Source organism: Rattus norvegicus, chromosome 19 (genome assembly GCF_021556685.1).
Source record: "Rattus norvegicus strain SHRSP/BbbUtx chromosome 19, alternate assembly SHRSP_T2T, whole genome shotgun sequence".
Taxonomy (NCBI): domain Eukaryota; kingdom Metazoa; phylum Chordata; class Mammalia; order Rodentia; family Muridae; genus Rattus; species Rattus norvegicus.
The window spans coordinates 27,904,459-27,923,777 of record NC_141552.1 but is presented as its reverse complement, the minus strand read 5'-3'; the positions used below and the strand labels follow the sequence as shown (position 1 = coordinate 27,923,777).

General features: G+C 43.4%; 2 protein-coding genes across 6 annotated transcripts in view; one reads left to right on the top strand and one right to left on the bottom strand.

The window, feature by feature from the left end:
* The window catches only part of LOC147999324 (uncharacterized), a 150,952-nt gene that overhangs the window by 3,186 nt on the left and 128,447 nt on the right, over positions 1-19,319 (top strand). Inside the window, exon 3 of the mRNA XM_087596589.1 lies at positions 934-1,047. The gene's annotated coding sequence lies outside the window, so the exon portion shown is untranslated. The remainder of the gene's footprint in view (positions 1-933; positions 1,048-19,319) is intronic.
* Positions 86-13,584, bottom strand: LOC134483604 (disks large homolog 5-like). 5 transcript variants are annotated; one of them, XM_087596558.1, is made up of 8 exons: positions 13,468-13,584; positions 9,374-9,490; positions 4,681-4,778; positions 2,714-2,899; positions 2,101-2,244; positions 1,300-1,466; positions 482-587; positions 86-363 (listed from the first exon to the last, which is right to left on the bottom strand). In XM_087596558.1, exons 4-7 carry the CDS (start codon positions 2,722-2,724, stop codon positions 523-525), a joined length of 387 nt encoding a protein of 128 aa, XP_087452684.1. In that variant the 5' UTR covers positions 2,725-2,899; positions 4,681-4,778; positions 9,374-9,490; positions 13,468-13,584; the 3' UTR covers positions 86-363; positions 482-522. The 5 variants fall into 5 exon arrangements, with proteins under 5 accessions (XP_087452684.1, XP_087452683.1, XP_087452687.1 ...); XM_087596557.1 differs by having other exon boundaries at positions 2,714-2,873; XM_087596561.1 differs by having other exon boundaries at positions 4,681-4,775.

Below are 19,319 nucleotides of genomic sequence, written 5' to 3'. Positions count from 1 at the left end.
GAGATCCATCTGTAGCTGTCAGTTCTAAGTCCACAGGAGGGGACAGAACCCTTGAGTAAGAATGATGGTCTTAAGAGTCAAGAGATAGAATTCAATTTTTATTCATAAGGAATTCATTTTTACAACAAAACAGGATTAAAACAAATAAATTAAAATATTTAAAAATATTTGAAAAGATAAAAACAGTAACAAGAACATATAAATATGAAACAACAAAAAGAAAATTTCAATTAAAATCATAACAAAAATATTTCTAAACGGCACATTCTTAACGAACATTTAGAAGCACAGATGTATTGCTGTTTCTCCTCTTGCACACATAATGAAAGGAGGTCCCCCAAGTTGTCTCTCAAGTGCTGTTTTCTGAGAAGAAAGTAAGACCTCAGTCAGTCAGGCTGGCTTAGTGTTATATAAATTTAGGGTCTCTAAGCAATGACAAATTAACTCTGAGGAAGAATACTCATCCAAAAAAATTTGTTACCATTCAGGATGTTTGTCATCAGGGACTCCTGAGAAAGCAACTTATTCTTCAGGAAGCTCTCTTACTGCTGTGTGTCCAATTCCAGCTCTCTTGCACTTTCTGAGACCTGGGAGAGGAAGGCAGTTTTTCAGACACTGATTTGGTGGTGAAATGCAAGGCAGCTGTCGGAAGGCTGCCTTCTACCATCTCAGTTCTATTGGACAGTCAACATGGACCTTTTAACTGATATCATTGTTGCTAACTCTTTGGGAAGGGCAAAATCTCCAGAGAGCCTCAAAGTAATGTGGGCTGCCAATATGGGACCCAGACTTATACCAGTGCAAACCAAGAACAGGGCAATGGAAGGAACCTCATTGGGTTGCAGGAAGAAAGTAGATGTCCATATGTCACCAAGGTTAAAACCAATGACAAGTTCTAATTTGACATTTGCACTTTGTTCTTATCCCGCAAAGGTGCTTCCTACACAAGAAGTCACATGACCACAGAGTGTCATTTGTCAAAGAACCAAGAACTTGTTCAAAACTCTACAGAGCATCCAATCTATCACGTGGATATGCAATAATGAGGTATGTTATTAATCTGTCACCATTTCTATACTGCAGCTTCAAAAAAATATACTTGCAAAATAATTCAGTTTCTGAAAAGTGGTTGGCTTCCCAGAATACTTGTGCATAGGCAGCGCAATGAACAATTCCATTACATGAGGTGGTTGGGTGGTTGTGAGTGTAAATTAGAAAGGTGGTAGGAGAGAGCAAAGATGTATCAAATTGGCAAACTTTATCAGATATTTTTAAGCTAACACAGCTGCTCAACCCTACCAGATGATGCTGGGTCTGGACGTTGTTGGTCTTTATCTTTCTTGTTGAAGTCAACCAAATATTTCTGGTTCAGTGCACAGTCAAGATGTACCTCCTTGCTCTCCTGCTTCAGTGGGAACAACTTCTTCCTACATGTGTTGTCCATCAGGAGCTGGCTGAGCAGGTTTCTGGAAATACAGTCTGCATAGTAAGATCATGCTGCCCCTTTCTCCCATTCCCACTCCCGAGTGCCACTAACTCCACCAGGACCCAGATACCCATGAAGACTTAATAGAATTCATTTCGATACATATAAGGCTGCTGCACAAACCACAAAGAGTAAATTCCGGGAAGAATAAATTATTTAATTGGCCCGAGCACCAATTAGTGTCCACATCTCTCAAAAAGAACATGGATCTACAACTATCCATGAAAGCCCAATGCATGGGGGCAACATCAATTAGTAGTGGGCCAACACCCTCAAAGGAGGTCAGTAGAACCAAGAGAAGGTCATGCTTACCATGTGGTCCACACACTGAGTTTTGTAAAACCTGGTATGACACCGTAGGTCCAGGTCAGCCTAATAACCTTGTCCTGACTTCAATCAGTGCTGTTCTATCTAGAGCCTTCTGAAGATGCCTAGACAATCCTGGGATGAGTAACAGTCTTTTATGGAACTGAAAACTGAGTCCTAATGACCCTGGCACACTGATGTGTAAACAGCACAAGAGATAGAACCAGAGCTGAAGACCATGCAATCCAGAACAAAGAAAGTCAGAAATGGCCATTCCAGAAGTGATATCCTTTCTGACCAGGACTTACCTAGAGAAGGTAATCTCCTTCTTCAGCTTATGGTTGTTCTCATGGAACTCAGTGTTCTCCATCTCTAAGTTGTGCAGAATTGACATGACCGCCTCCTCCATTCTCTCCAGGTCTTCATAATATGGATTTGGCCTGAAGTGTGGCCTGGCCCGAAATGATAGAATACAATGAACATCGGCATTTAGGAATATATGAACTCAGGGTGGGTCCTATATTACCCCAGGCTGCTGCCTGGATCTTCCAGCACTCAGTCCCCTGCCTAGCAAGTACAGAGACTCACCATAAACTCACTGCAATTACAATCTTGCAAAGCCACCAGCTGTCAAGGGCTTTGCAAATGCACACTAGACACTCACTCTCCCTGACTTTATCCCCGAATTCTTCATTCAGACCACAAGATCTGCTTTTCAATAAATGGAAGCAGATGAGTCCATTTTCCATCTCGCTCCTCAGGAAGGGTCAAGGTTCTGAATCTCCTCTATATGGGAGGTGAGGTTTAGCACAGGGTGGTTAGGGAGGCACAGCTTTCTAGAACCCAAAACCTTAATAGGATAAGATGAAGGTGACCTTGCAGACCCAGGAATGAAACAAGAGCATTTGGAGCAATTCATACCTGTTCTTCATGGATCTCTCTGTCAGAAACCTCAGGCGATCTCTCAGGTCATTTCTCTCCTCGGTAATGAGCTGCAGCTCTTTAATCAGCCTCTCCTTTTCCTTCTTGGCCTGCTTCTCGCTTAGGGCAGTTCCAGGGGATGATGTTTCTCTCCCAGCGTCTGTAGGTAGAAGAACACAAGGGAACCTGCATGGGGAGAATGCATAGAGTGTACATAGACCACAGTTAGGCCTAAACAGGAGAACAAGCCTGGAACTCAGTGTCACTGCTAGGCGATTGGTCTATGCTTAAGAGGCGTCCTCAGTGGATCTCAGTTCTCCCACTACTCTATAGAGACTAAGAGATGTAAGCAGCCAGGTGTTCCCTATTCCGGACATCAGGTGCTTACATGGACCACGGAGATGGCTTCTCCAGGATTATCATCAGCTGAACAGGGTACAGCTTGGTTTCAGGACCCTCACCCCTGTGGGTTCGAACTCAGATGATAAATACACCATCCACAAGACTTGAGTGATTGGAGACACTCAGATGTCCTACCCTGATACTCTAGGCCAACAACTTTGGATAAAAACACATTTGCATGGAGGACATGGTCAATAGACTTATCAGTTCCCCTATTTGAAATACCAAATGCCCGAGAAGTTCCAATAGGTTACAGGATGAATCTTGGTCCACATGTTCCAAATACTTTTGGTATTTTAGAAACACGTTTGTAACACACATCTCTAATATATAAAGCTAACGATGATCCTGCCAGTTAGAAGAAATCAGAGGAGGTCTAGAACATAAGGTTATTGCCTGGAGCACAATTCTCTCCCTGTTCCTACTGTCAGATATCCACTGTATTTAAAGAAGCAATGATAGTGAAGTACATTGCTGCCCTGTCTGAACTCAGAAAAGGTGGACCCTCCATGACTCCTGATGGTGTTTTTATATCAATGTAACATACCAAATGAAGTGAAAAGTGAAGGCCAGAAGTTCACAGTATAATAGCATTGGCCTTACCACATCCTCCCTGTGGGGTTGGGGAAACTAAAGTTCTGAAATCCTGACTTTCAGGAATTGTGATATTCATGGAAATTCAATTCCTTTTCAGATGCTCCAGTTGCTGTGGCCCATTGCTAGAAAGGTCAGCATAAGCCTGCAGCCCCCCTGGCAGGAAGCTCAAAATACACTGCCCAGAACTTACTCAACATTCCCCAGAAGTGCTGTCTTTGTCCATCATTACTTTGAGACGAAAGGCCAGACTCCTTCACTCTAGTCTCTCCACAATCGACGTTCACCCTCCCAAAACGCTTGCGAAGACGGGAAAACATGTCTTAGCTTGTAACCGCCAGACTCAGACTGAGAGAAACTAGGGCACTGGTTGTCACTACAACACTGGTGACATCACAGAGGATGCCAGAACTCTCTAGGAGACAATAGAATGTCCAAGAAGGGACAGCTGATGTCATGGGGAGCAGACTTTGCCTCCTGCTAATGTTCTCCCTGTACTGAGCATAAGCAGAGGTGCCCTTTCCAGGAGACTTTCCTGGGGCAGAGCCACTGAGCATCTCCTGCTTCCAAAGCCAAATTTTCCTCAAGGCTTGATTATAAAAACCTTAGTAATTCTTATGTATCTAAATGAATGATTCCTTCCATATCTTGCCACAAAATGTCTCATCCTAACTCAAATTGTCCACATTCACCAATGTTAGCCATTAAAACTTCCTGAGATTTCATACCAGCTTGAATATGCAGTCAAAAGTTCTCTTGTCTCATTCTGTACAGGTGCTTTATTTCACATCAAGAAATAGTCTGCATGGTAGGTTACAACATGGGTGTGTGTTAGGGGAACACTCATGAAGTCATGTGCTTAGCAATCGACAATTGCCAGAAAATTCCTTAGTTGAAAGAGTTGAAGTCTTTATGGTGCTAGGAACAGTGTGGAGACCAGTTGGCAGTGGAAAGTGCAATATTGGACTCACCAATGAAGGGAACCTCATGCTGCTTGTTGGTGTCTCATCTCTGCGCCAATGTCACCAAAGGAGCACTGCTGACAGGCCTTCTATCAGAAGCTGAGCTTCTATCAGAAAAATAAAATAGTCAAGAGATATAGGGGGTGCAGATAAAGGTGTAGGACGAGGCTATACATATCACTACGTGGATAGAGCAAGGACCCAGCACTTGTGCTCTGGGTCATGGGCTTCCCCACAAACACAAAAGCATCTGTCACAGTAAAAAAATGGATACTGTATTGAGTGCACACACTAACACTGATTGATCAGATCCATACCCCAGATTTTGGGGGCAGATCCATGGCCCCAAATATCTTCCTCTCAACTTATACAGCAAAAAATAAGAAAGAAAGAAAAAAGTCAAAACAAAAAGCTCATGCTTCTCATATGAGGATTGCAGGAAGTGTGATCTGGTGGTCAGTTCTGATTAGGCCATTTTAGATAGAACAGTGCACAGTGATGCTTAATGTGATGGGTCCTATATAAAGCTTTCTGCAATATTGGAATTTTAACAAGCCTCATCCAGAACATACAAAACAGGAAAGGATGTGATCACCATGTCCTTGCTCTCTATCAGGTTATTTTTCTGTGTCCGTGATTGTCAGGCATAGACAGCAACAATCTGAAATAGCTGGTAGACATGGAACAAAGTGGCTAAAACTGTAGTTGTGGGTTACACACCTCAACTGTCAAAGGCTAATGCTGTCCTCACAGTCCCTGGAGGCCACTCTTGTAAGACTGTCTACTGGAAAGTAGAAGCAGGTTTATCTGAGCTCAAAGTGAACCTGGCCAGCTAGGAAGAGGGCAACATGGGATAATTGAGACCCTGTCTAAACCAGCACAGAAACCCACACTTCCTTTAAAGCATCATCTATGAATTCTTGATTATCTACCATTCTCTCCCTACCAGTCTTTCAGACTGGAATTGTAGAAAAGAACTGGAAATGATCTTCCTATTCTGAAGACCTTGATCTCTCTTTCCTTAGGTGCACATTAAGAACTCATGCAAATGGGTATGACCATCTGAACATCTTAGTATCATCTACTCAGTATATCCAGCATAATACAGTGCCTATGGCAATCTCAAGCTTCCTTGAGTTTTGCTGACCCAGCAAGAAGTATGAAGTACTGAGGTCAAACCCCAGTGATCCTTTCAAGGGTTTAGAAGAAAGCCATCAGAGAAACTCCAATTCTTTGTCCTTAGATTAAATCAAGCTGATACAATGTGAACCTGGTGGGCTATTTAACCATGCATCTTTCTGCCAACCCCACCTTTCTGAGTTCAGTCCATGTGAACCTGCATGCGGAGAATGCATAGAGTGTACATAGACCACAGTGAGGCCTAAAGAGGACAACAAGCCTGGAATCCAGTATCACTGCAAGGAGTTTGGACTTCGCTTAAGAGACCTCCTCAGTGGGTTTCAGTTCTCCCTCTACTCTATAGAGACCAAGAGATGTAAGCAGCCAGCTGTTCCCTATGCCTGCTGACCCACGCAATAAATGCAGTAAATTTTAATTTCTGTTCAATTGTTCAGTAACTTACATACACTTGCATATTGCTGTGGAAGTGATGGGGTTTCGTGATCAGCATTGCATTTAACAATGCATAACCAATCATCCCTCCTAGAATGATTCTGTATATAGAGAAAAAAAATTTATTAGAATGGCTTATAGGCTGTGGTACAGCTAATTCAACAAGGAATGGAAGGTCTAAAACGCAGTAGTTACCCCTGTTGAAGCCAATCCCCCTAGCATAGCTGTAGCCATTTTGTTCCATGCCGGCTAGATAGTTCATATTCTTGCTGTAATATGTCGCATATCATTGTTGTCTGAAAATAATTTAACTCACAGCAGGGTCAGGAATGATCACATAACTTGTGTATGTTTTTTTTATCGGTTATTTTGTTTATTTGGATTTCAAATGTTAACCCCTTTCCAGTTTCCCCTACAATAACCCTGCATTCCACCCCCTTCCCCAGCCTCCTCGAGGATGCTCCCCCACCCACCCATTCCTGAACCACTGGGAGGAAGTTGTTTATGTTGTGAGGTTTCTTAATCTTAAATTTCATAATTATAAGCTTCATGTACGACCAAAAAATTAAAGGTCAATATGAGGGCTGCAGAGATGGCTCCATGGTTAAGAGCACTGACTGCTCTTCCAGAGGTCCTGAGTTCAAATCCCAGCAACCACGTGGTGGCTCACAACCATCTGTAATGAGACCTGATGCCCTCTTCTGGTGTGTCTGCAGACAGCTACAGTGTACTTATATATAAATAAATAAATCTTTAAACAGATAAAAAGTCAGTATGAACCTTTGTTGTCTAAAATGGCTTGAGTCAGGGCTGACAACCAGACAGCCCTTCCAGCACCTGCCTATGAGATCACAGTTTTAGGCTTTATAAACTGACATAGAAAAATATCCAGGGTCGTAGCCTGACAAATTCTCAGCTACGTCTCTGATGATCAGTCTTAGGGTGGGCATTCAAAAAACCATCCCTCTCTAAGTGAGGTCAGAGTTTGTGTGGTTTATGGGGCAACTCCTGGACCCCAACGGTTTTGTCCATGAGGCTGGATATTTCAGCTGCTCTTCAGTACATGCAGGAATCCTGAAGAAGTAGGCGAATTAATAAAGCAAACTTCCTTCTTCCATGTCCTTGATATGAGCCAGCAGAAGGTGTGGTCCAAACAACAACCAACGGATTGGGTAAAGATCTTTACCAATCCTACAACAGATAGAGGGCTTATATCCAAAATATACAAAGAACTCAAGAAGTTAGACCACAGGGAGACAAATAACCCTATTTAAAAAATGTGGCTCAGAGCTAAACAAAGAATTCACAGCTGAGGAATGCCGAATGGCTGAGAAACACCAAAAGAAATGCTCAACATCTTTAGTCACAAGGGAAATGCAAATCAAAACAACCCTTAGATTTCACCTCACACCAGTCAGAATGGCTAAGATCAAAAACTCAGGTGACAGCAAATGCTGGAGAGGATGTAGAGAAAGAGGAACACTCCTCCATTGTTGGTGTGATTGCAGACTGGTACAACCATTCTGGAAATCAGTCTGGAGATTCCTCAGAAAATTGGATATTGAACTACCTGAGGATCCAGCTATACCTCTCTTGGGCATATACCCAAAAGATGCCCCAACATATAACAAAGACACATGCTCCACTATGTTCATAGCAGCCTTATTTATAATAGCCAGAAGCTAGAAAGAACCCGGATGCCCTTAAAGAGAGGAATGGATACAGAAAATGTGGTACGTCTACACAATGTATATTAATCAGCTATCAAAAACAATGACTTTATGAAATTCATAGGCAAATGGATGGAACTGGAAAATATCATCCTGTGTGAGGTAACCCAATCACAGAAAAACACACATGGTATGCACTCATTGATAAGTGGATATTAGCCCAAATGCTCGAATTACCCTAGATGCACAGAACACATGAAAATCAAGAAGGATGACCAAAATGCAGATGCTTCACTCCTTCTTTAAAAGGGGAACAAGAATACCCTTGGCAGGGAATAGGGAGGCAAAGTTTAGAACAGAGGCAGAAGGAACACCGATTCAGAGTCTGCCCCACATGTGGCCCATACCTATACAGATATTAGGTAAGATGGATGAAGCAAAGAAGTGTAAGCCGACAGGTACTGGATGTAGATCTCTCCTGAGAGACACAGCCAGAATACAGCAAATACGTAGCCGAATGCCATCATTAAACCACTGAACTGAGAACTGGGCCCCCGTTTATGTAATCAGAGAAAGGACTGGAAGAGCTTGAAGGAGGTTGAGACCCCATATGTACAACAATGCCAACCAACCAGAGCTTCCAGGGACTAAGCCACTACCCAAAGAGTATACATGGACTGACGGTGGACTCCAACTGCATACGTAGCAATGAATAGCCTAGTAAGAACACCAGTGGAAAGGGAAACCCTTGGTCCTGCCAAGACTGAACCCCCAGTGAACATGATTGTTGGGGGGAGGGCGCTTATCGGGGAAGGATGGGGAGGGGATCACCCAAATAGAAGGGGAGGGGAAAGGGTTGAGGGATGTTGGCCTGGAAATCGGGAAGGGGAATAACAATCGAAATGTAAATAAGAAATACTCAAGTTAATAAAGATGAAAAAAATAAAAAGAAAAAAGAAGGTGTGGTCCAGATTAGAGGTGGGCCTTTCCATCTCAAAAGATCTGAATTAAAGATTTATCTTCTGATCTCCAAGATTTGGATTACAAGTAGGTCTTCTTGCTTCAGAAAATTTAATTAAGAAAAAAAAAATCCAATGGTGCTAATGCCTTTAGCCTCAGCATCCAGGAGGTAGAGGCAGGTGGATCTCTGAGTTCAAGGCCAGCCTGGTCTACAATATGAATTCCAGGACAGCCAGAGCTACACAGGGAAACCCTGTCTCAAAAAAAAAAAAGAAGAGGAGGAGGACCAAGAGGAGGGGGTTGAAAAGAGGAAAACAGAAATAAGGAAGGAGAGAGAGAGAGAGAGAGAGAGAGAGAGAGAGAGAGAGAGAGAGAGAGAGAGAGAGAGAGAGAGAGATCCCCCTCACAGGGCATCAAGCCATTTGGCATTAGTTAATTCCAGGTACACTCAAGTTGACAACCAAGAACAGCAATCCCATTACCCGTGGTTGTGATCTCACCCTGGTAGGCTCCTGAGTAGGAGGCTGAAGCCGGAGAATTGCCATAAGTCTGATGCCAGCATGAACTACACACGTGTTCCAAGCCAAGCCAATCTCAGCTACAGTTTGAGATTCTGTCTGAAAAATATGAAAGAGAAAGAAAACATAATTTCCTAGAGCAGTGTTTCTCAACCTTCCTATGGCCTCAACCCTTTAGAACAGTTCCTCAAGCTGTGGGGACCCCAACTACAAATTATTTTGTCGCTACTTCACAACTGTAAATTTGCTACTGTAATGAATCTTTATTGTAGTGTAAACTATCTGATAGGAGACCCCGTGTGGGTCACGACCCCCAGGCTGAGGGCCTTTGCCCTAGAGGTGGTCTTGGCCTAGTTTATATAGTTCATATTATAATGGGCTCTCTCAGCGTTTGAAGGTCAAGTATATTCACTTGTAACATCAAAACTTAAAAATTCAGTTGAGCTGCTGGCTGGTACGGTCTGACATCCCCCAGAATACCTTTGCCATTTTGTTCCATGCCTGCCAGCCATTTAATATTGTTGCTGTAACACGCCTGCTGTCACTGACGAGGAGAAGGGACTTGGCTCAAGGACATGCTGACCACACACCTTGTTTTGTTCTGAATGTTCTGTATGCGGTTTACTAATCTTGAGAAATTTTATACCTGAAGGAGTGGTTCCCTGAAGTGGACACAGGTGAAAGGCTAAGGCAGATGTGTGAAGGAATGTTTCACTGAGGCAGATGCAGGTAAAAGGATGTTCTGCTAAAGCACGCATGTGAAAGGACACGTGATGAAGGGTTCTGCACTAAGGACACACATGCATTGGTCTGCCTTGCATTCTGTAGTTGAGCTGCATTTGTTGGGACTTCATAGAACCACAGCAAAAACCCTTGTGGTGGGCTGTGTGGTTTCTCGCTGTTTCCTTGGGCTCGGGCTGATGGGCAGAGTGATGTCAGCTGAGACAGACACATGTGCTGACGCAGGACACACGCTGATGCCAGGCCCATGGAGGACACGGGATATTGAGAGGGAGTTTGGATAGAGTTATGCTTGCGTAGCTTGTTGGTCTGGGGTCTCTGCTGATCTCTGCTCGCCTGAGAGCTGCTCTTACTGACTGTGTAGCATCTTGGCTGCTCTTTGTTGCACTTGGACACCCCTCAGGACCAGGCTCTCCTCTCCCTTAACCATGGCTGCTGTCCTCTTCCTCTCTCCTCTCCATCACACACGTTCTTCCTTTATTCTCTGGCAGCTTCTTCCTCCTTCTTCCCTCCTCATGATCCTCTCTAGCAAAGCCCTCAAAGCTCCCCTCCCCCATCTCTCTGCTGTGCAGCTGTTGGCTGTTGGCTTCTTTATAATCACAGTTAACTGGGAGCAGGGTCAGTTATTTGGGGTTAACCAGTCTTGAGTTCTACAAATTAGCATTAAAATACAAGCAGCATTAGGCCAATCCACTACAGGAGTTTTTGTTTGTTTGGTTGGTTGGTTTGGTTTAATTTTCATTTACCTTTTTACTTGTTATTTTATTTTTGGCTATTTTTTATTAATTAGTTATTTTATTTATTTACATTTCAAATATTGTCCTACTTTCCACACTCCCCTCATCAAACCTTACATCCAGTTTCTGCTCAGCTTTGCCTATGTGACAGTGCTCCTGCACCCACACATATCCATCCCCACCTCACACCTCTAGGATCTGCCTTTGGTGGGGCAACAGGACTCACCTAGAACCATAGAGCATCCTTGCATACACTTTGGCTGGCAGTTTGGCCCCTAGAAGCTTGGGGATTAGGGAAAGAGGATCTGGTCAGATATTAAAGCCAATGATTGCTGCATTCTCTTCTTTTTCTGGTTGTAGGTGAAATTATGTTTGTGTGCTTCTCTTTTTTGAAATTATTGAGAGATGATTAATTTCTTGGTTTTTCTTGAGTATAGTTTACCTCATTGTCTTGGAGTTTTCCTCCTATTATCCTCTCTTGTTCTTTCTTAGAGAAAAGTATTGTTTATATTTGGTTTTGTAGGTTTGGGGATTTAGCTCAGTGGTAGAACGCTTGCCTGGCAAGCTCAAGGCCCTGGGCTCGGTCCTCTGCTCCGGAAAAAAAAATTTGTTCATTAAATTTGGTTTTGACAAGAAATATCTTAGTTTCTCCATTTATGGTGATTGAGGATTATGCTGGATATAGGAGCCTGGGTCTGCATTACATCTGCCCAAGATTTTCTGACCTTTAGAGTCTCTGTTGAGAAGTCTGGTGTAATTCCGATACGTCTGAATTTTTTTTACTGGATATTTATACTGAAAGGACCCCAAATTTGGGGAGACTCTTGCTCCAGTCTCCTTATGGCTTGCCCCAGGAAACACGCATAGCCGATCTTGATGTAACAACAAGAGATAGCTTTATTAACAAGATCTCGGGCCGACACGTATCTCACAGAGCCGACCTCAAGCCTCTAAAGGCAGGGGTTTATAGAGGGAAAGCCAGGGGATTTCGCGCTGTTACACAAGATTGGCTGATTCAAATGGTGCACAGTTACTTTTAGTGCGGAGTTACATCAGCAAAGAATACGTGTAATCTAGCATCTCAGCAATGTGTGTAGGGTGACTCATCTCACTCAGCAGGGGGATGACTCATCCTCAGGGAGTGAAGGAAGGGGAGGGGGTGGCTCCAGATGGCCAGTGTCCTTGGGGGCTGATAGCCGGGTCGGTGAACCCTATCTCAAATTCTCTCATGCATGTCAGCACTTTGTTTGTGACTGACTTTTTGAAATTTAGCTCTTCAATACCTTACCCCTTTTAATGTTCTTTCTTTGATCTGTGCATTTAGTGTTTTAATTATTGTGTGAATGGAGGAATTCTTTCTGGTATAATTAATTTGATGTTTTGTAAGCTTGTTGTACCTATATGGTCTTTTCTTTCTTTACTTTATGGAAGTTTTCTGCTATGATTTGTTGATGGTGTTTACTGGACCTATGAACTAGAAATCTTAATTCTCTTCACTATCTATTATCCTTAGGTTTCGACATTTAATTGTGTCCTGAAATTCATTGATGTTTAGATTCAATGAACCATACATGTTTATCTGAGATGGGTGTTTTGTGCTTTGTGGGTGACCTCCTTTACCCCAACTGTTCTATTTAGTAGCACGTTGGATAATGAGACATGGTCAGCAATGGTGACCTCTTCCCATAAACTATATGAAAATAGGGAGGGGAATTGATGTGTGTCAAGTATCAGTAGTCTCCTGGGTGGTTTTGATTCCCAGTTGGCCACATGCAACAGTTTCAAAAGCCCAGGTTTGATGTTCCTTGGGATTCCCATGATGATGTACTCAGACATGACAGAAAAAGACCAGAATACACATGAGAGAACTTGATTTCTATAATAGAGAGAACATTACTAAGTTATGTTACAAAATATTAGATCACACGGTGATCTCTATGAATGTATTATTTAGTGAAAAACTAGTGTGTGGTATAGCATTGCCATGGCACAGACATTTAAAAAAAAGTTGTTTGTTTACTGCAAACATGGACTTTATTACCATATGACTCACCTACTACACACCTTCACTGCAAAGGTAAAACGTGCACTTAGGTCCAGAGGAGATCAAGGCATATCTTGAAAGGAAATGAAGATGACTAATGCAATGGAAAGTCTTTGAATTGAAGGATTTTTAAGAAAGTGTGCAGAGGGAACAAGAATGTTCTTTCTGTGGGGTCAGTGAATTAGGAAGGATAGTTGGGAGCTTTACTTGACTTCAGCATTTGATTCCTGAGACTTCATTGGTAAACTTAATGTCTGGAATTTTGTGTTGTAAAACAACACATTGGCTCTGCAGCTTTTGGGAAGGCCCATGGACAGAGAGATCACACCCGCTGGGAACCATTTGTGTGGCCATCACATTTTGGAAAGACACTTGAGAAGTCCTCAAGGAGAAAAGAATGAAAAACTAAATGTCTTCACAGGAATTACCTCAATTCTGATTATGATTTTTTCATATTAGTAATTTATACTTGATTCTTTTTTTTTTTTAATTTAAAACAAGAGCCTTCGGTTTTAATCTGAGGTGGTCGTAGAGTCACAAAATGCTTACAATACCTGTATGGCACCGGTGTCGTCTCCGTCTCCGTCCTGCAGATAGGAGAGACACCACGAAGTTCTTCTCAAAGCAGTTTATTCAGGAACCTTTCTTTCTGCATGCAAGCAGCAATCTCCTACCCCCAAGGACACTCCCTACTAAAAAACCAGTAACGACGCCCCATCAGTGCAGTCTACATAGTCTCAGTTCATAGGTCCACGCCAAATGGCCTGATCTTGTGTCATGGTGCGCCTGCGCAGCTCACAAGATGGGCGTGGCTTACTTTTGGATGTATGAGGAACTCAGGTGCTAGTCATAAGACTTGGCAGCAGTCCCGGGCGCCATCTTGGGATTGCCGCCACACCTGCTCCCCACAACCTGGCATCTAACACTATGGGGCTAGAGATTCTTCTTTTAAATGCATCACCATGGACAACTTCCATTTAACCAGCATGTGTCCATGCCAGGCAGACACTGAGCAGGTTGTATGTTCTGTTAATCTCCACAACAACCCAATTCAGCAGAAACACGTCCATTTTACAGGTGAAGAAACCACAGCTCAAAGCAAATGAGTGTCAGGGTCCCCTCAGTCTCACTGTCTGTCACTCAGACCCACATCCTTCTCTGTAAAGGGAAGCCATGGGCCTGATGTGGCTGTGCAAGCTGACTCTGCTGAGATGATCAATGCTATTCTTGACCCTGGGAGAATTTAAGACAAGGTGACCCACAGACTCCTGGGGTAGATTCTGCCTCTGGGTTCTAGGGTGTGACACAGTATCCCTTGCATGGGTCTCTACTCATCTGAGGAGTCTGTTCCCATGTGTCAGCTTCTATGGCAGTGGTTCAAATCCCTCCTAATGATGCAACCCTTTAATACAGATCTTCATGCTGTGGTGACCCCCACCATAAAATTATTTCATTGCGCCTTTGTAACTAATATTGCTGTTCTTGTAAGTCATAATATGCAACATATCTGATAGGCAAAGTATCATAAAATAAGGGCCTGGGAAGGGATCGAGACACACAGGTTGAGAAACATTGCTCTGTGAAATACTTTTAAAGTAAGGCCTTCTTCTCAGGAGAACCCGGAACAGTTGTCAGAGCAGAGATGCCCTGAACTAGTTACATGTTTTAGCAGGCCTTAAGGACAACAGAGATTCCTGGCTAAAGGCACAATCTGAAATCACTGTCCCCAGGACATTTCTTGCCTCAGGTTTTCCCCATAACAATGTGAGTCTGCTTGAACATGTCTGTCCAGGAAGCCAGTCCCTGTAGACTGTTATACAGACAGAATGCTAAAGTCAAGAATGGTTTCCCTCTGACGGCCCATAGTCACTTCTCTAGAAGTAAGTTCAAGTCCCCTGTGTGTAAAGTCACATAGTGTGTGAGACTTGAAATGTCATCCGTTTGAGTTGACAAAAAACAATTCTGACTTCAGATTTACAGCTGACCAACAGTTATTTTCAGGAGAACACAGAGGGTGGCCAGGCCTGCAGAGTCGGATCCCCTCCCTGCCTGGGACAATCCCACCCACAGTAGACTTCTGCTTCTCCTAACAGTGTTATCAGAAAATGTGACCTTAAGGTTCTGAAGTACACAATATGCACAAACCCTAAAGATGTTAGATGGCCGATATGGGGCTTTTCTCTGCTTTAAGATCATTCTGGCCTCTCCTCTCCCCTGGACTGCATTCTGTTCTCTCTGGTCCGTTGATCTTTAAGTACCTGGGTTCAACTCAAGGCCTGGGTGGGGAGGAGGACCTTTTCTTGTAGGAATGAGCATGGATCAAGAATGTATCCCCACTGTGACTGGGCAACAAAGTACCAGAAAATCTCCTCCAATCACAGAACTGGGTCATGTGGGAGCCTACACTGTTTCAAAGGGACAGCTGGTTGCTTTCTCCTGGAAGAAGCACTTGGGGGTTGACTGTCACTTCTGAACCTTCTGTTCTGAGTCACTTCTCAGAAGGGGCACTTTGCTCTAAGTCCTTTGGGGGACTCACCCAGCACTGGGGCTGGAGGATCCTATGGTGTTGCAGCTCTGAGCTGGGAGGGGGAGCTCGCACACTGACTTGAAGAAGCCTGTTTTCACAGCTGATCTAAGTCTGAGGAACAGGTGCTTTTAAAGAAGCATGTGAAAGCATCTCCTGCAGGAGAGCCCAGTCTGCAGGGAAAGTCACACAGGACATCGAAAAGTGGATTCCCACCTTCCACGGGGTGGGTGAACCAGGGAGGGCACTGGATGGTCAGAGAGTTTGAGAAAAGACTGAATTTTCTGAAAGACTTCCAGCACTTTACATCCCACCACTATCCCAGGCTCACATGTGAGGCTCAGCAAAGAGCGCCACCTGCTGGGGTCCTGAAAACTAAACTTGGAGTGGAGAACTGTGGAGTACACCTCTGGGTAGGGGGAGATGCAGGACTCCAGGGCCAGGCCTGGGGTCTGTCCCTTTGGGTCTCCTTGCTTCCCAGAGGCTCTAAGTGCAGGGCCAGGGAGCCCAAATCTCAAATTCTTTGGCCTCAGTAGTGAGAGTCAACAGGGCAGGGCAAGGCAGGGCAGGGATGGGCAAAGGAAGGCCAGGCACAGGAAAGCCAAGCCCAGCCAGCCAGTGGATAGGCTCTGGGCATGAGGGACTGGGGACAGCAGGACCGACCCTCACTCTCCAGGCTGGGCATGGCACCCCAGCAGGGATGTGGAGAGTCCTGGAACCGACAGCCCCTTGTCCTCTGGCTGCATCTGACAGTGCATGGAGGGCTAGAAGTCAGAGAGGCTCCTGGGATCCCCCGATTTCCTAATCACATTGTGCTCACTAGAACACTATTAATCTTCTACAAAATTACAGAGCAGGCTGTATGAAGACTCTCAGCTGACAATGTGGACATAAATTATGGGTATGTGTAGCAAGACCCAGGCCACCTCCAGGTTCTTAGATAGTAACTGAGAACCTCAAACACGGTAGTGATGTGATAGTGTGGTGTTAATCTAGTGACAACTAGTTTCTATTGTGACACAGATGACTCTTTTTGTGTCATGGTCAGCTTATAATGAGTAGAAGACCTAAGCTTGAGAATAACCAAAGACTACATTAGTTCTCTAGGTGCTGAGCTTTTAAAAGCCCTGGGGTGACAGCAAGCTTTTGAGGACATTCTGGATTATTCCTTCTGTACATTAACTCTCTAAGTCACCTCCACTCTCAGTAAGTTAGTTCAATTCCATAAATTGGAAATCCATCACCTGGAAGAAATACTGTCTTAATGTGATCCAAGATTGGTCATGGAAAAAGGGTAGCTTGAACTGTCCCACCTCGGTTCTGGGCTTGCACAGGCCTGCTCTCCAAAAGAAACCTGTGTTCACAGCTGTAGGCTGCATTCACTATGGATGCCCTTGAGGTTCCTCCCTAAACTGCTTAGATAAAGATAAGTTTCTTGCTAACAATCAAAAGAATTCATTATGCCAAGCTGGCCTACAGCAAGTTAGTTTCTATTCTGTATTTTATCAGATGTGAATAATATACATGGTCCTCATTGATAATAGGTGAAAGATCTGCTCTAATATGGACACTAAGTGATGCTGGAGGATGATCCTGACCCACAATGAGCAGTGGGAACACCAGAGCCCTGTAGGGATGCCTGGCAACCTAGCACATTGAGCAGGCACAGCTCAGTAAGTTTCCTGTGAACACACATCTCCTGAGATCTCTCTATTTAATTGGAGGTGATCCTGTCCACCTAATATAGCACATGCCCTGGAAAGACAAAAGCCACCTGAAGAAGCTGTGGTGAGGACTCACAGATTAGAGCATCGGCTGTTCTCTCAGAGGAACCACGTGGTCCCTAACAATAATATACAACGGGGAATGGGATTCCTTCCTTTGGACTATGAGGGAAATTCACCCAGGACAGGCCACAGACAGACTGTAGAAAAAAAGACCCATTGACATAAATGATAAAACTAAGTCTAATCTACATCAATAAAAACACAGCATACTTCTGGTCAAGGACAAGAGCATCTGTCAAAACCTGTTTCCCAGCATGACATTGAAGGTCATAATCTCTGGGGTAAATATCGATGCTGTATTGCAAGAAAAGCTGAAGCACATGGTTCTCCATTAGGATGACTTCTGTATTCCTTTGAGAATGTTGTCAATTTTTCTGTAGCTGTACAGCAATGAGTGTATATTACTCAATATGTGGGGCACAGGGTCAACAATGAATGTGAGCTGCAGACTGTTATATGTTAAGGTGAGCAGAACACATGACAGTATGGGTAAAGTATGGCAGTGATTACATAGTAAAGTGTGCATCTGAGAGACAGCCACATTATCCACACAGAAGACACTTCACACTGGGTACCCCTTGCTGGCTTTGAATTCACTATTTAGCCAAGGCTCCCTGGAACATGCAGAGATCCATCTCCAGCTGTCAGTTCTAAGTCCACAGGAGCAGAAAGAACCCTTGAATAAGAATGATGGTCTTAAGAGTCAAGAGATTAAAATCAATTTTTATTGATAAGAAATACAATTTACAACAAAACAGGATTAAAATGAATTAATATAAATATTTAAAAGTATTTTAAAAATGAAAAATAATAACAAGAGCATATAACTATGAAACAACAAATAGAAAACTTCAATGAAAATCATAACAAAATATTTCTAAACATCATATTCTTAACGAACATTTAGAAGCACAGATGTATTGCTCTTTCTCCTCTAGCATAATGAAAGGCGGTCCCCCAAGTTGTCTCTCAAGTGGTGATTTCTAAAGAAGAAAGTGAGTAAGACCTCAATCAGTCAGGCTGGCTTAGTGATATATAAATTTAAGGTCTCTAAGCAATGACAAATTAACTATGAGGAAGAATATTCATCCAAAACATGTTGTTAATAGTCAGGATGTTTGTCAGCAGGGGACTCCTGAGGAAGCAACTTATTCTTCAGGAGTCCTCTTCCTGGTCCGTGTCCAATTCCAGCAGTCTTGCACTTTCTGAGACCTGGGAGAGGAAGGCAGTTTTTCAGACACTGATTTGGTGGGGAAATGCTAGCCAGCTGTCAGAATGCTGCCTTCTACCACCGCAGTTCTATTGGACAGTCGACCTGGACCTTTTAACTAATATCATTGTTGTTAACTCTGCGGGCAGGGAAAATCTCCAGCAAGCCTCACAGTGATGTGGGCTGCCAATCTGGGACCCAGACTTATACCAGTGCAAACCAAGAACAGGGCAATGGGAAGAGACCTCATTGGGTTGCAGGAAGAAAGGAGATGTCCATATGTCACCAAGATAAAAGTCAATGACAAGGATGAATTCAACATTTGCAATTGGTTCTTATCCCACAAAGGTGCTTCCTACCTAGGAGGTCACATGACCACAAAATGTCATTTGTCACAGGACCAAGACCTTGTTCAAAACTCTACATAGCATATCACACAGTCATGCCATAATATGATATGTTATTCATCTGTCACCATTTGTGGACTGCAGCTTCAAAAAAAAAAAGGAAAATATACTTGCCAATAGTTCAGTTTCTGCAAAGTGGTTACCTTCCCAGAATACTTGTACATAGACAGAGCAATGAACAATTCCATTACAGGCCATGGTTGGCTCGTTGGGAGTGTAAATTAGAAAGATTGTAGGGGAAAACAAAGATGTATGAAATTGGAAAATGGTATCAGATATTGTTAAGCTCACACAGCTGCTTATTCCTACCAGATATTGCTGGGGTCTGGCGGTTTCTGGTCTTCTCCTATTCATATTTATCGTTCTTGTTCAATTCAATCAAATATTTCTCTATCAGTGCACAATAAATCTGTACCACCTTGCTCTCCTGCATAGATGTGACAAAGTTCTTCATACATGTGTTCTCCATCAGGAGCGG